The following is a 14,864-nucleotide window of genomic DNA, read 5'->3' as shown; positions in this document are numbered from 1 at the left end:
ATGCTGCTTGGCCTGCTGTGTTCATCCAGCTCTACACCTTGTTATCTCCGTACAAGTGTTCCTGTTCTGCTTTGCGCAATTCTGGGTTGCTGCAGTGTGTTGTGACTCATTTGAATAATGTCCTGATGGAGCTCCATTTATGGGTGTTGGGGTGGTTGCTGGAGTAATTAAGTATCTGTCCATATGTGTGGTCTTTCTGTATACGCTGATCTGGAGTTCCCCGTTGTTCTTATGTTCTACCATTATGTCTAGGAAGGGTATTCAGTTATTCTCTTCTTCTTTAGTGAATTTTATTCCAATCAGGATGCTGTTTATGTGTCTAGTCTTTGACATTTGGTAATCATCAAGGTGTCGTCTACATAGTGCACCCAGAGTTTGGGTTGTATAGTAGGGAGCGCTGTTCATTCTAACCTTTGCATTACCGCTTCTGCAATCAGTCCTAATATTGGGGATTCCATTAGTGTTCTGTTGATTTGTTTGAATATACAGTCATTGAAGATGAAGTGGATTGTGAGGCACAGATCCAGCAGTTTCAGGGTGCTAGAACTCCATCACCAAACGCATTGAACTGGACCCGATATACAAACCACTGAAAAGCAGAACCAGAAGTAATGCCAACCACCCCAGCAAACAGAGACATATAAATAACAAGTGGGACCCCAGAACACCAACATTACACCGGAGGCGCACTTACGATGTTACCTAGCAGGTTGACGAAACGTCTACAACCAAACACACCAGCTCAGTGAGCGTGTCTACAATCTCATCCACAGTCCGAGCTACAAATCTTCCTAAAAAAAATTTTGTTCATTAAACAATACAGTTTGGGCAATAGTAAAGTACAAATATTTCTGTATTGATCCTAACTGATGAATAAAACCTAGTTTCCATGGTTTTCATGTTTTATAACGTGCTTTTACCTGATAACGGAAAATCTGCTCCTTGACTTTGTAACCTTTTAATAGTGTGTGTGTATGTTGTGTAGCTGCAAGAAGTTGCTGCAATGTCAATGAGGAATCATGTACGCTGCTATTTTCAGCTGTGGTATTAAATGTCTAATGAAAGTCAGAGTTCAGATTTCACTGAGTCAGACTCTATTCAAATCCATGTAGAAATAATTCTTCAAGGACAGAACATGGGTTTGAGTTGCCATGGTTGCATTCATTTAACAATTAAAGCTACAGAAGTGCCCTGACAAGATTTGTTTAAAAATACGTATTGGAATCTGGGCATCATTCTCAAGACCACTATCTATTCTCCGTGTATCCTTGAGAAAGTGGTGATGGTGTGTCTCAGTCTCTCACACCTTCTTATATGTCTCAATCTGTGCAATGGAAGTACTCATGGTATTTTTGTGACAGGTCCAGTTGAGTTTTTAATCATTACTGGGTATCTGCGAAGACAGTAGGGCTTTCAGTGCCTAATATTATGGACTGGTATAAAATATGAGAATGAATTGATTGCACAAGTAGAGTCATAGAGGTATACAGCACAGAAAATGGCCTATCAAGTCTGTGCCAGTCAAAAGCAACCATTTTATGCATCTCAACCATCTCTCCCCAAACCCCACCCTCCTCTAACCCCCAACCCCCCAGCTTAGTCTCTGCTAGTCCAGGGAAAACAGCCTCAGTCTGTCCAATCTCTCTTCATAACTAAAATTCTCTAGCCCAGGAACCATGCTGGTAAATCTCCTCTGCATCCTCCTCTCTCATCCCTATAATATCAGTTACAGAACTGCATACAATACTCAGCTGTGGTCTAAACAATGTTTTATACAGTTCTAATCTAACCTCCCCGCTCTTAAACTCTATGTCTTAGCTAATAAAGGCAAGAATCCCATTTCCCTTATTAACCACTTTGTCTACCTGTTCCAGTACCTTAAGGGTCCAGTGCACATGCACACCAAATAGCAGATTATGTAGCTTTTACAGTAGACCATCAAATAGTTGAAAGAAGGTGTGGGAAGAACTTTGAAACAAAATTTGTGGCATGAATAAAGGACATCAAATAACTTGTTGTTGTCCCCAAACTTCTCCCAAGACTGGAAAAACAATGGTGAAGGAAGTTAGAGAACGGAGTAATTATACTGTTTGCAGTACTCTTCATATTGAAAATGAATAAAAACTAACATGAGATGGAGCACTGCTGGATCAGGTAATGGGAAATGAACCAAAACAGGGAAGAATATTAAGCAGAGAGCTATAACAATCACAATATAATAAGGTTTAAGACAAATATTTGAAAGGAATATATAAAACGACGACCAAAGTGATAAACTGGGGAAAACTCTGAATTTGAGGATGATAATGGATCTAGGGAAAGAAATGGAAAAAATACTAATAAAGAAATAGAACTGCAATGAGCAATATAGGAAATGGTGTCTAGAGTCCGGAAAAATGACATCACGCTTGTAAGTAAGAACAAACTAGCTAGAAAAATAATGAAAACAGGTCAAAATTGAAATTAAACAGACACATACTGTACGACTGGATGTGGCAGGACTGCAGAATTTAGATCTGATCTGTTAGTTGGGATCACTTTGCTCTCTATCACTTGCTGCTTATGCTGTTTGGCGTGCAAGTAGTCGTGTTTGATAGCTTCACCAGGTTGGCAACTCATTTTCAGGAATGCCTGGTGCTGCTCCTGGCATGCCCTCCTGCACTTTACAATGAACCAGAGTTCATCTGGCTTGATGGTAATGGTTGAGTGGGGAATATGCCGGGCCATGAGGTTACAGATTGTGCTAGAGTACAATTCTGCTGCTGTTGATGGCCCTCAGCACTTCATGGATGCCCAGTCTTGAGTTGTTAAATCTGTTTGAAACCTGTCCCATTTAGCACGGTGATAGTGCCACACAACGCGATTGAGGTTATTCTCAATGTGAAGGCGGGACTTCATCTCCGCAAGGACTGTGTGATGGTCACAATTACCAATGCTGTCATGGACAGATGTATCTGCAGCTGGCAGATTAGTAAGGATGAAGTCAAGTATATTTTTCCCTCTTGTTGGTTCCCTCACCACCTGCCGCAGACCCAGTCTGGCAGCTATGTCCTTTAGGACCTGACCACCTCGATCAGTAGTACTGCTGCCGAGCCATTCTTGGTGATGGGCAATGAAATCCTCCACCCAGAGTACATTTTGTGCCCTTGCCACCCTCAGTACTTCCTATAAATATTGTTCAACATGGAGGATTACTGATTCACCTGTTGAGGGAAGACGGTACATGGTAATCAGCAGGAGGTTTATATGCCCATGTTTAACCTGAAGCCATGAGACTTTGTGGGGTTCAGAGTTAATGTTGAGGATTCGCAGACTGTTTCCCACTGTGCCACCACCTCTGCTTCATCTGTCCTGCCAGTGAGACAGGGCATATCCAGGGATGGTGATGGTGGGGTCTGGGACATCGTAAGGTATGATTCGGTGAGTATGACTGTGTCAGGCTGTTGCTTGACTAGTCTGTGAGACAGCTCTCCCAATGTTGGCAGTAACCCCCAGATGTTGGTAGGGTGGTCTTTGGAGGATTAACAGGGCTACTTCTGCTATTGATGCCAAGTAGCCTATCCAGTTTCATTTCTTTATTGAGACTCTGTAACATTTCAGAGGACATTACTGTGGCTCTGCAGTGACATGTAGGCCAGATCAGGTAAGGTTTCCAGATTTCCTTCCGCAAAGGACATTAGTGAATCCAGATGAGTTTTTCCAACGTTTGACAATGATTTCATGGTCACCATTAGATTCTTAATTCCAGATATTTTATATTGAATTCAAATTCCACCATCTGCCGTGGTAGGATTCAAACCCAGATTTCCAGAACATTCACTGAGTTTCTGGATTAATAGTCTAGTAATAATATCACTCAGCCCTCAAAGAATTAAAGATAATTAAAGAAGTTAGGGTAGAAATAGAAGAGGCATAATTGCAAATATAGTGTACGCATATTAAACTGGAAAAGTCAATAGGTTTTTGATATTTAAAATAAAAAGTCCAGAAAAATATAAATTGATTCGTTTAACTTTGGTGCTAGGACAGGCAATGGAATCCTCATTCAAAGATGTGTGAGACAAACTTCTAGAAACTGAAACCAAGTGGCTGGGTGGCTTAGTGGTTACCACTGATGCCTCACAGCGCCAGGGACCTGAGTTTGATTCCACCCTCGGGCGACTGTCTGTGTGGAGTTTGCACATTCTCCCTGTGTCTGCATGTGTTTCCTCTGGGTTCTCCAGTTTCCTCCCACAGTCCAAAGATGTGCAGAGTAGGTGGATTGGCCATGCTAAATTGCCCATAGTGTTCAGGGATGTTTAGGTTAGGTGGGGTAGACATGGGGAAATGCAGGGGTAGGGGTGGGATGCTCTTCAGAGGGGTGGTGTGGATTTGTTGGGCTGAATGCCCTGTTTCCACACTGTAGGGACTCTATGGTTCTAAATTTAGTCAACAGGAATTTCAAAAGGGAAGATCATGTTTGAATTTATTTAAACCTCATTTCAATGTTTACAGAAGTAACAATTCAATAGAAAAGGCTGTTCTTCAAAGGGGTTTTGTTAGTTTATCGCTCATTAGAATCATGGATAAAGGCAACATGTGGAGTCAGGAGTGAAATGTCAGATAAGTTGGTAAACAAGAAATAGAGAGCAGGGGTTATTCAGGCTGGCAAAACATGGGAACCATCAGTTGTGGGATCCCCACTGTTAATGACTTATGGGAATGATTTGGACTTGGACTGAAAGAATTGGTTCAATATTTGTTGATGCCACAAAATTGAGGGACCAGTTAATGTCAATCAGGGCTATGATGACATATGTGAATACATTAATAAAATTGCAGAATGGCATTTACTTGGCAAATTAACTTCAATGTAGATAAGGGTGAGGTGGTACATTTTGAGACAATTTGATCACATATTCAATATATGCATTAAAATGGGGTTAAGTGCAGTGGGATCTGGGTACACAGATATACAAATCACTGAGAGTAGTGAAAAGGTTAACATGGCTGTGCAAAAAGTATCACTAGGATTTATTTCTTGAGGTATAGAATTGAAAAGCAAAAATGACTTGGTCAGAACACACTTAGAGTTCTGTGAACTGCTTTGATTTGTATGTTGTGAAAAAGATACAGAATTACTGGAGAAGGTGCAAAATTGATCCCTTTAGCTGTTCACAACTAGCAAGGTATTGATTGTATCCAACCACCCCATACTTACAAAACTTGTAACACAGTGTCCGACATTAGATACAATTCCATAATTGGACAGCATTTGCTCAGTAAACCTGTGTGCCAAAGATTACACTGACAACCCAGTTTGGAGTTCACAGTGCAATGCTGCTGGAGCTATATAAATTAATACACAGGGCCCTGTTCTTTACTGATAGAAAGAACATGTACACACTCTGAGCCTGCATCAATTCAACAAAGTAAGAGACATTCTCTGGTTCATTTCTTAGGGCACTGGCTTAACCAAAGTCAACCAACTGATTCAAAATTTAAATAAACCTTGACAGATAACTGTCAACCATCATTACTGGTTGCTTGGCCATAGCAATACATCTACCAATCAGAGTTTGCTAATGAACCGGTGAACATTCTGCTGTCAGTGCAGTATAAGGTGTTGGTTTTCCCTTGCAATTGGTATTCCTGTAAATTGTCCTGGTGAAAGCAAAACAAAAACCTTCCACAAATGTGTCATTTTTCAGCACTACTCGAGTTCTATATCACCAAATGATTATTTGTAAAAGCTAGTAATTTAAACTTCGAGTTAGACTATTCAGGACTATTCATTTTTTTCCACACATGCCTAGTGGAAACCTAGAATGCAATTTCCCAGTAGGGTAGCCTTGTGTCTAATGGAGCTTTTCTCATTCTTTCTATTAATAACTTATAGCCATCATGTGAAGTCATGTTAGCATTGTATGTTCTTCTATGCTGTCTTGTTTCAAGTGGATAGAATTTCACATTCACAGGCCCTGCCATTATGGGTTGTATCACTTCAGATTCCATTTAACAGCTGTCATTAACCTAGAAAGGATATGAAAAAATGCCAGAGATTTTTGAAGTACAGAGAATCCTAATAAAGAAAATGTTGATTCATTCTTGTTGAAGACAGCCTGTTTATATGTTAATTGTAAATTACAACATGTCTGCAAAGGCACACAATCCCTCTATGTCTCAAATACATTCAGTCTAACACAGTCACACGCTCTATCTTTCGCACATGCACACACACATGCACAGACTTACACACTCTCACACATCCACACATTTCCATAAACACACTCAGTCACTCACATACAACACGCTGCACACAATTCTGGTCACCCTGCATTATGAATGATGTTATTAAATTGGAAAGGATGCAAAAAGATTTACAAGGATGTTACCAAGACTGGAAGAGTTATAAGGAGAGGCTGGATAGGCTGGGACTTTTTTCCCTGGAGCATAGGAAGCTAAGGGGTAATGTTATAGCGGTTTATAAAATCTTGAGGGGCATATATAAGGTGAATAGCCAAGGTCTTTTCCCTGGGATAGGGGAGTCCAAAACTAAAGGGCATGGATTTAAGGTGAGAGGGGAAAGATTTAAAAGGCACCTGAAGGGGCTACTTTTTCATACAAGGGTGGTGCATATATAGAACAAGCTGCCAGAGCAAATAGTAGAGGCAGGTACGATTATAACATTTAAAAGACATTTGGACAGGTACGTGGCTAGGAAAGATGTAGAGGAATGTAGGCCAAGCACAGGCAAATCCAACTAGTTCAGTTAGAAAACCTGGTCAGAGGGCCTGTTTTGGTGCTGTATATCTCTATGAATATTGACAGGTTAAGTTGGGGGATGGGGAGGTGCATGTGGATAGGATATAATGTGGGAAACTGTGATGTTATCCACTTTGTCCAGGAAAATAAAAAAGCGGTGTATTACTTAGATGGCAGTAGACTGCAGAATGCTGCAGTACAGAGTGATCTGAATAACCTTGTACAAGAATGTCATTTCCTACATGTTAGACCATGTGTCATATTCCACAAAAACTGTTAATAAACTTTCAGATATCTCTCAAGCAGAATTCTAAACAACTAACAATGTGCTCTAATATGACATATCAGCCTTCCATATAATCTGGGTTCTATGCTTACTGATGTTGCAATTACATTATATATGTAGATGACTGGCTGATTAACTTATGCTGCTGACCAACTAAGTAGATGAAAGTACGGAGAAAAAATGGAGAACTTTAATATTAGAGTGTCAATAGTTAGGTCATCTAGCTGACTTAAAAATATAGTGCCTCTTTGAAATTTGTGTAATGATGCAACTGGTACAATAATACAATTTGTACAAGAATAATTGGGAAGATAAAAGAATGTTAGGAATGAAGCAAATGTCTTGCTACAGCTATACAGGTGTTGGTGAGACTGTATCTGAATTTGGTGTACAGTTTTGGTTTCCTTATTTAAAGGTAGAATATACTTGCATAGGAGGCAGTTCAGAGAAGATTCATTAGGCTTATTCCTGGGATGAGGCAGATCGATGAATAAAGGTTGAACAGGTTAGACCTGTACTAATAGAAGAACAGGAGTTGATCTGATTGAAACATGAAATTGAGAGGAGACTGGGTAGGGTGGAATCTGAGCAGCTGTTTCCCCATGTGGGCAAATGTAGATCTAGGGGTATAGTTTCAAAATAAGCAGTTCCCCCTTTGAAGATGGGGAAGAATTTATTCTCTCAAATGGTCATTAGTCTTTGCCGTTCTCTTTGCCAGAGAGAAGTTGAGGCTGGGTCATTACCAATATCTTCAAGGATGAGTTCCTCAGATTTTTGATTGAAGGTCAATCATCTCAGCTCCAGGACATCTCTGCAGGAATTCCTCAGGTTATCCTAGCCCCATTATCTTGAGCTGCTTCAATGACCTTCCCTCTGTTATAGGGCAGAAGTGGAGATGTTTGTTCAATCTTCAACACCATTCGCAACTCCTCAGATACTGAAGCAGACAATGGTCAAAAGCAGAAGACTGGGACAATCTCCAAGCTTGGGCTAACAAATGACAATTAGCAATCACACAAGTGCCACACAATGACCATCTCCACACAAGTGAATCCAACCATTACCCCTTGACATTCAATGGTATTACCGCCATGGAATCTCCCGCTATCAACATTCTTGATGTTACCATTTACCAGAAATTGAACTGCAATCTTCCACATCCCATGCTGAAATCATTAGGAGACCATACCACATGTAGAGTGAGTAAAGAACGTGTGTTACAGGCATACACTGAAATGAGCAGAATAACAGCAAAATAGTGAAGCTGTTTTAAATGTGTGTGTGCAGAATGTTCCTGTAGGGTCAGGGCATGACATGAGTATCAGTTCTGAGGAAGGGTCATCGGACCCGAAACGTTACCTCTGATTTTTCCTTCACAGATGCTGCCAGACCTGCTGAGTTTTTCCAGCAACTTCTGTTTTTGCTCCTGATTTACAGCATCCACAGTTATTTCGGTTTTTACATGAATATCAATGCTGGTCTTTAGCCAATGTAATCCATTGCAGATTGGAAGGGCTGGGATTGACATTGGGGACATGGATTATACAACTGAAATGCTGTTTAATAAACTGCTGCCAACAACCTAGCTATAGGTACAGACTTCAAATCTGCCAACATGACAGTTTCTCAATAGTCTGCAGATTTCCAACCAAACTCTCTTGGTTTTGAAATTTCATCAACTTAACCCTTCTGCTGAGATAATATATTCCTGCCCTGAATCCTAAGGAAGAATATACTTCCAATGGAAGGAGTGCAACAGTTCTACACTATCGTCCTCAATTCATAATGCTTCCAAGGATCGTATCAATTTTAAAATTGTCCCCTGTCTTCTAGGTCTAGATTTTAACAGTTTTTCAGGAAAAAACAAGGATCTGAACAGTGACCCGTGGAAACTTCATGACAAACTTCCCTCCAGCCTGAGAAACACCCATTAACCATTATTCTGTTTCCTGTACCTCAGCCAATTTCATATGAAACAAATTGAAAAAAAAAACTTGCTCATCCAAGATTCTTCTGAAGTGAAAGCAATGCTGCTGGCCTTACATTATTAACTGCCCCTGTCACAAAATATAAACATTTCTATTAAAACCACAGGAGTTTACAACCACCTACACTAACACATACTAGATTAGGTGACTATTTCAGAATGACTCTGACCTGGTTTAAAGATAAGCCTTCAGAAAAGTAACCGACAGAAACAACCTAAACCTCATCACACAATGTTCCCCAAGTAACATTTAATCCAGTCAAACGATCATTTTTAGGTAAAAGTGTCCAGAGTCACAGAGGGAACGTGAGAGAGTGACCGTGATCATTCAGGAGTTGTGTACAACACCCACAGAACGTAGAACAGTACAACTCAGGAACAGGCCCTTCAGCCCATGACATTGTGTCGAACATGATGCCCAATTAAACTAATCCCTTTTGCCTGCTCTTAGTCCAAGTCCATATCCCTCCATTCCTTGCATATCCATGTGCTTATCTAAAAGTCACTTAAATACCCCAATTGTATCTGCCTCCACCACTGCCCTTAGCAGACCTACCATTCCGTCTAAAACATCCCCCTCTCACCTTAAATGCACGCTCCCTCCGAGTAGTCGGCATTTCAACTCTAGGAAAAAGATTCTGACTGTCAACAGTATCTGAGCATCTCATAATTTTATAGATTTCTATCAAGTCTCCCCTCGCCTCCGCTGCTCCAGAGAAAACAACTCAAGTTTTTGTAGTCTTTATAACTCATATTGTCTAATCCAGGCAGCATCCTGACAAATCCCTTCTGCACCCTCTCCAAAGCTTCCACATCCTTCCTGTAAAGTAACAGCCAGAATTGAACAACACTCCAAGTGTGGCCTAACCAAAATCTTATAAAGCTGCATTCCCTGACCAATAATGGCACGCATACCATATGCCCTCTTTACTACTCTATCTACTTGTGTGGCTACTTTCAGGGAGCTATGGACTTGAACCCCAAGCCAAAGCCAAATGTCTTTGAGCAATTGTATGTGAGGTCAGTGGTTTTCCTGGTTTAAGTCTACCACGTAACAGCAGGTGCAGGAGAATGGACTCTGGCATGGAAATTCAAGGTTCGCAATAGTATGTCAGTGATGAGGGGGGAGTTTCAGAGTGAGGTCAGGGGCGTGAGGGATCCAGGAAAGAACAGGGTTAGGTCAGGGGTATGGAGAAGTGAAGTGAGAAGGACCAGGCATCCTGGGGAATAGTCAAGGAAATGATTGGCCCAAAGGGCTGTGTCTGTACCATTCAAAGGAATCAATCTCTCAGTGGCAGCTAGCAGTCCTCATAGGACTTTGGGTTCACTCATAACACATTTTAATTGTCCTTGCTGAGCGCGATCTCAGACAATATCCTTTGCATTGCAGGGAAGGGAGGACCAGCTGAGTCTCCACATCAGCCATGTCCCACAAAACTGGACATTGAAAAAGAATGAACAAAAAAAGTGTTTTCCCCACAATAAAGCACCTGTCACTATGTGTTAAGTAGGCGATGTGCCTATGCAGGGATACCGAAACCCTACAGACTGCAGCAGCTTACCACCTTCTCAGGGATTGGCAATAACTGTGGCCAAGCCAGGGCTGCCCACATTCCATAAATTTGAAGTAAAACCTAAGCAACTGTATTTGGTGTATTCAATTAAATATTTTGGCTAATAAATGGCATTGTTCATAGCTTTACCCCAAGTTTAAAAATAATTATGTGCTTCCAAAAAATTACCTTTTCATACAGTCATACAGCGTGGAAACAAAGCCTTCGATCCACCCAGTCTATGCTGACCATAATCCCAAACTAAACTAGTTCCACCTGCCTGTGCTTGGCTCATATCCCTCTAAACATTTTTATTCATTTTTATCTAAACATCTTTTAAACATTGTAACTGTATCCCCAACCTCCACTTCATTTGGAAGTTCATTCCACACAAACCACTACATTTAAAAAAAATTTGCCCATCATCTTTTTAAAAATCTTTATCCTGCATGATTTTATAAACCTCTAACCTCCTAAATTCCAGTTAAAAAGTTCTAGCCTATCTAGTCTCTTCTTATAACTCAAATCCTCCATTCCCAATAACATCCTGGTAAAGCTTTTTGGAACCTTCTCTAGCTTAATAATGTCTTTTCTATAATGGGGCAACCAAAACTGGACACAATACTCCAGAAGAGGCCTCACCAAACGACCTGTACAACCTCAAGAGGACTTCCCACTTCCTATACTCAAAAGGCCTGAGCAACGAAGGCAAACGTGCCAAACACATACAAGGACCATTTTTGAGCCCTCAGCATAGAAATGTACATGACCATTGATTTAGTGATTTCAGCTCAGAACATGCTTTCTGCCTGAAAGCTAGCTATCCAAGTAGAAAGCATCCCTTCCTTCTCACCATTTATGGAGGCGTGCCCTGTCACCTTACATAGATGAATGGACATTGCTGCAGCCTTTACCAAACTGAAGTGTTTTTGAACAAAGAAAAAGAGGTAGACTTCAATACTGAAGTCTACTTCATTATCCCTGAAGCTCCTTGGGGTCCAAAATAGTTCGGTAATCAACAAGGTGCAATAATGGCCAGATTCAGGATTTAAAGCTTACAACTACATTTACAAGTGAATTTTCCTCGCTTTATTCTTGTTCTCAATGAAAGATGTTCAATGCAAATATAGGATTACTAACCTGTCAACATTCAATACGCCATTAAAAATTGATAACTGTTTGACTGATGAGTTGTTTTACTTTTGATACAGTTGGACAGAAAATGGAGGATCCTGAAGAGGTGATGCCCCACCTTTCGGAGGAAGTGCCTATTAAAGTGCCTTCACCTACCCAATATGAAATAATGCTAGGCATCAGGGAAGCTTGTGATTAATGGCATACAACTGTCTTTTGTTCTCCAATTTCTATTTGACTGTATTGAAACATTGTTCTGCATTTCAAAAGCAATGAGATTTGACACTAAGTAAATATAATCTTATTTATTTTAGTAGCATCTTGAAAATAAAACTTTTGCACATGCTTTATATTGTCATCGTGTGACATCTGTAATTATACTTATGCACTCCCGCACATGTGAACAGACAGGTATATGCACAAATTGATTGTCTTCATTAGATAGTCTTCATTAGCCTGTAAAAACTGTGTGCAAAACTTTCACGGTCCTGTTAGAAAAAGCACAATGTTTAATAGACATGTCAATCATTTGAGCAGTAGTTTGGTTGTAAATTCTGTTGTGCCAAAGACAGGCTGTGAACCAAGATATTTGGCTTTGGTGATGTGAAAGAACAATTTTTTAAAAAAATCTGGTTTTCTGTCAATATCTGTAAATCTGTCCTTCGTGTATTCTAAGTTTTGAAAAAGGTCTATGAAGTGGCTTTATAATATTTCGATGAACTAAGTGGAACTTTCTACTTGTAGCTACAAGAAATTTGGCAAGTTGACATTTTATAAAATTAAAGCTTTTTTTTTAAAAAAAGGTGGATAATTAAGGATGAGGTTTATACAAGCTTTAAAAATCTGTACTTTACTAATCTTCTGTTCCACTATTTTAACTATAAGAATGGCATTAACAAAAAACAACTTACTGCATACAAAGCACATTAAAAACACAAGTGATCAAAACTTTCATCTCTCTTTCAAATATAAAGTATACACACACACACACACCAGACTGAATCTCTATTGCCAAAGGAAAAATATTGCTGAAGGTTTAGAAGAAACTACACTTGAAAGAACTGTCAATTGCCAAAATTTACATTACAGCTTTTCTATAGGATGTCATGGAATAGCCAAATATTGAAATTACTGCTCAGTTTCAATTAACTGGTCTAACTAATGACATACATTACTAGTGCTGAAATAAAACCACAAAAGATAGAAAAATTATCCCCATCTCCTGCAGGTGTTTCAGTGTATATCTACTGGATACTGGCTTTCCAGAAATGAAGCAATATTGAAAGTTACACATAGCCACACAGTTTATTAAATGTAACGTAATCCCTATATGTACATCAACACAAAAAATACTCCAGAGCTGCAAAAGTTCTTCTCTTCATTCTGGGGCTGATTTCATGTAAAGATTTGAGGCTTTTCATTGTATATACAGCCTACAAGCTTCATTGTACATCCTGTAAAAGATCGCATTAGAATAAGTTGCCAGTTGACTGGGCTTCTGTCTGCTCCTACTTGTATTTGCTAATTCAGTCTTCCCCATTTGGATTGAATTCTGTTCATTTGAATTGATGGTATTTGCTTACAACTTAAATTGTTTAGCTTTCACCAAAGGTGTCTTCCTGCATAACTTGGAGGAGCTGATGGGATCTGAAAAAGAAATGAAAATTATAGGTGCTGGCTAGAAATTAAAACTGATATAATTTGCCAAAATTATTTTAAAATGTAGTACTTTAGTCAAATAGGGGTTACAATGTGCAATACCATAATAAGATCATAAACACAGGAACAGAAGTAGGCCATTCAGCCCATGGAGACTGCTCTACCATTCAAATGAGATCATGGCTGATCTGATAATCCTCAACTCCACTTTCCTGCCTTTTCCCCATAACCTAGTGATTTCCCTTACTGATTACAAATCAGTCTCTCTCAGCATCAAAAATTTATTTTTGTGCTTAATCATTACAGCACAGGAGAAGGCTCGTCATTGGTTCATCATGTCTGTACTGGTCCTCCTAAGGAGCAATTCATGCACTTCAAGGAACAACTGTGCAATTAAGTTAAAATCTTTAAGTTGTGCCATTTCACTCAGTTCTGTGACAATTATATTTTGTTGTCACCAGTTACCGCATTAAAATGTCATGAAGTTGCTGTATTTTAACAATAGGCAAGAGCTAAGCTCACCGGATATATTGAAAGCAAATAACTATATGCAGAAGCAAATTGATATTTTGATAACAGGGCAGATAAGTAACAGTCCTTGACATCAAGACAGCAGCTGACTGAATGTGGCACCAAGGGGCCCGAGCAAAACTGGAACCAATAGAAATCAGGGGACAGTCTCCATTTATTGGAGTCATTCCTGGCACACAGGAAGATAGAGGTGGTTGAAGGTCAGTCATCTCAGCTCCGGAAAATCTCTGCAGATGTTCCCCAAAGTACATCCTAAGCCCAACCATCTTCAGCTGCTTCAATGACCTTCCCTCCATCGTAACGTCAGAAGTGGGAAGGTTTGCTGACGCTTGCACAACTCACAGCACCATTTGCAATTCCTCAGATGCTGAAGCAATCCACATTCAAATGCAACAAGATCTGGATAATATCGGTACTCGGGCTGACAGGTAACATTCGAACCACACAAGTGGTGGGCTATGACTCTCTCCAAAAAGAGAACCCAACTATGTCTGCTTGACATTCAATGACATTTCCATCGCTGAATGCCCCACTATCACTGATAAAAAAGTTGAACTGGACCAGCCATTTAAATATTGTGACTGTAAGGGCAGATCAAAGGCTGGAAATTTTGCAACAAGTATCTAACCTGACTCCCCAAAACATTTCTTCACCTACAAGCACAAGTCAGAGTTTGATGGATTACTCTGATACAGCTCCATCAGCAATTGATTAATTGACAACTCATCCGTAACCTCAAATATTCACTCACCATCAACGTGCAGTGTGCGTCATCTACAAGATGCACTGCAGAACCTCATCAAGGCGCTTTTGAAACCCACAACCACTTCTTTCTAGAAGGGCTACACATACGTGGGAACACCACCATCCACAAGTTCACTTCCATCATCCTGACTCAGAAATATAATGTGCAGGGCTGGATGAACACAGCAGGCCAAGCAGCATCATAGGAGCAGAGAGGCTGACGTTT

The 14,864-nt window shown here is 40.1% G+C and overlaps 1 protein-coding gene across 1 annotated transcript in view; it reads left to right on the top strand.

Moving 5' to 3' along the window:
• The window catches only part of iqck (IQ motif containing K), a 65,895-nt gene extending 53,857 nt beyond the window's left edge, over positions 1–12,038 (top strand). Inside the window, exon 8 of the mRNA XM_048609615.1 lies at positions 11,782–12,038. Coding sequence (XP_048465572.1) covers positions 11,782–11,903 — 122 coding nt within the window. The 3' untranslated portion in view covers positions 11,904–12,038. The remainder of the gene's footprint in view (positions 1–11,781) is intronic.
• Positions 12,039–14,864: the final 2,826 nt, after the last annotated feature.

The sequence above is a fragment of the Rhincodon typus genome, chromosome 21 (genome assembly GCF_021869965.1).
Source record: "Rhincodon typus isolate 14 chromosome 21, sRhiTyp1.1, whole genome shotgun sequence".
NCBI classification, from domain to species: domain Eukaryota; kingdom Metazoa; phylum Chordata; class Chondrichthyes; order Orectolobiformes; family Rhincodontidae; genus Rhincodon; species Rhincodon typus.
The sequence above is the reverse complement of the archived record's forward strand: the minus strand, read 5'-3'. Positions and strand labels throughout refer to the sequence as shown.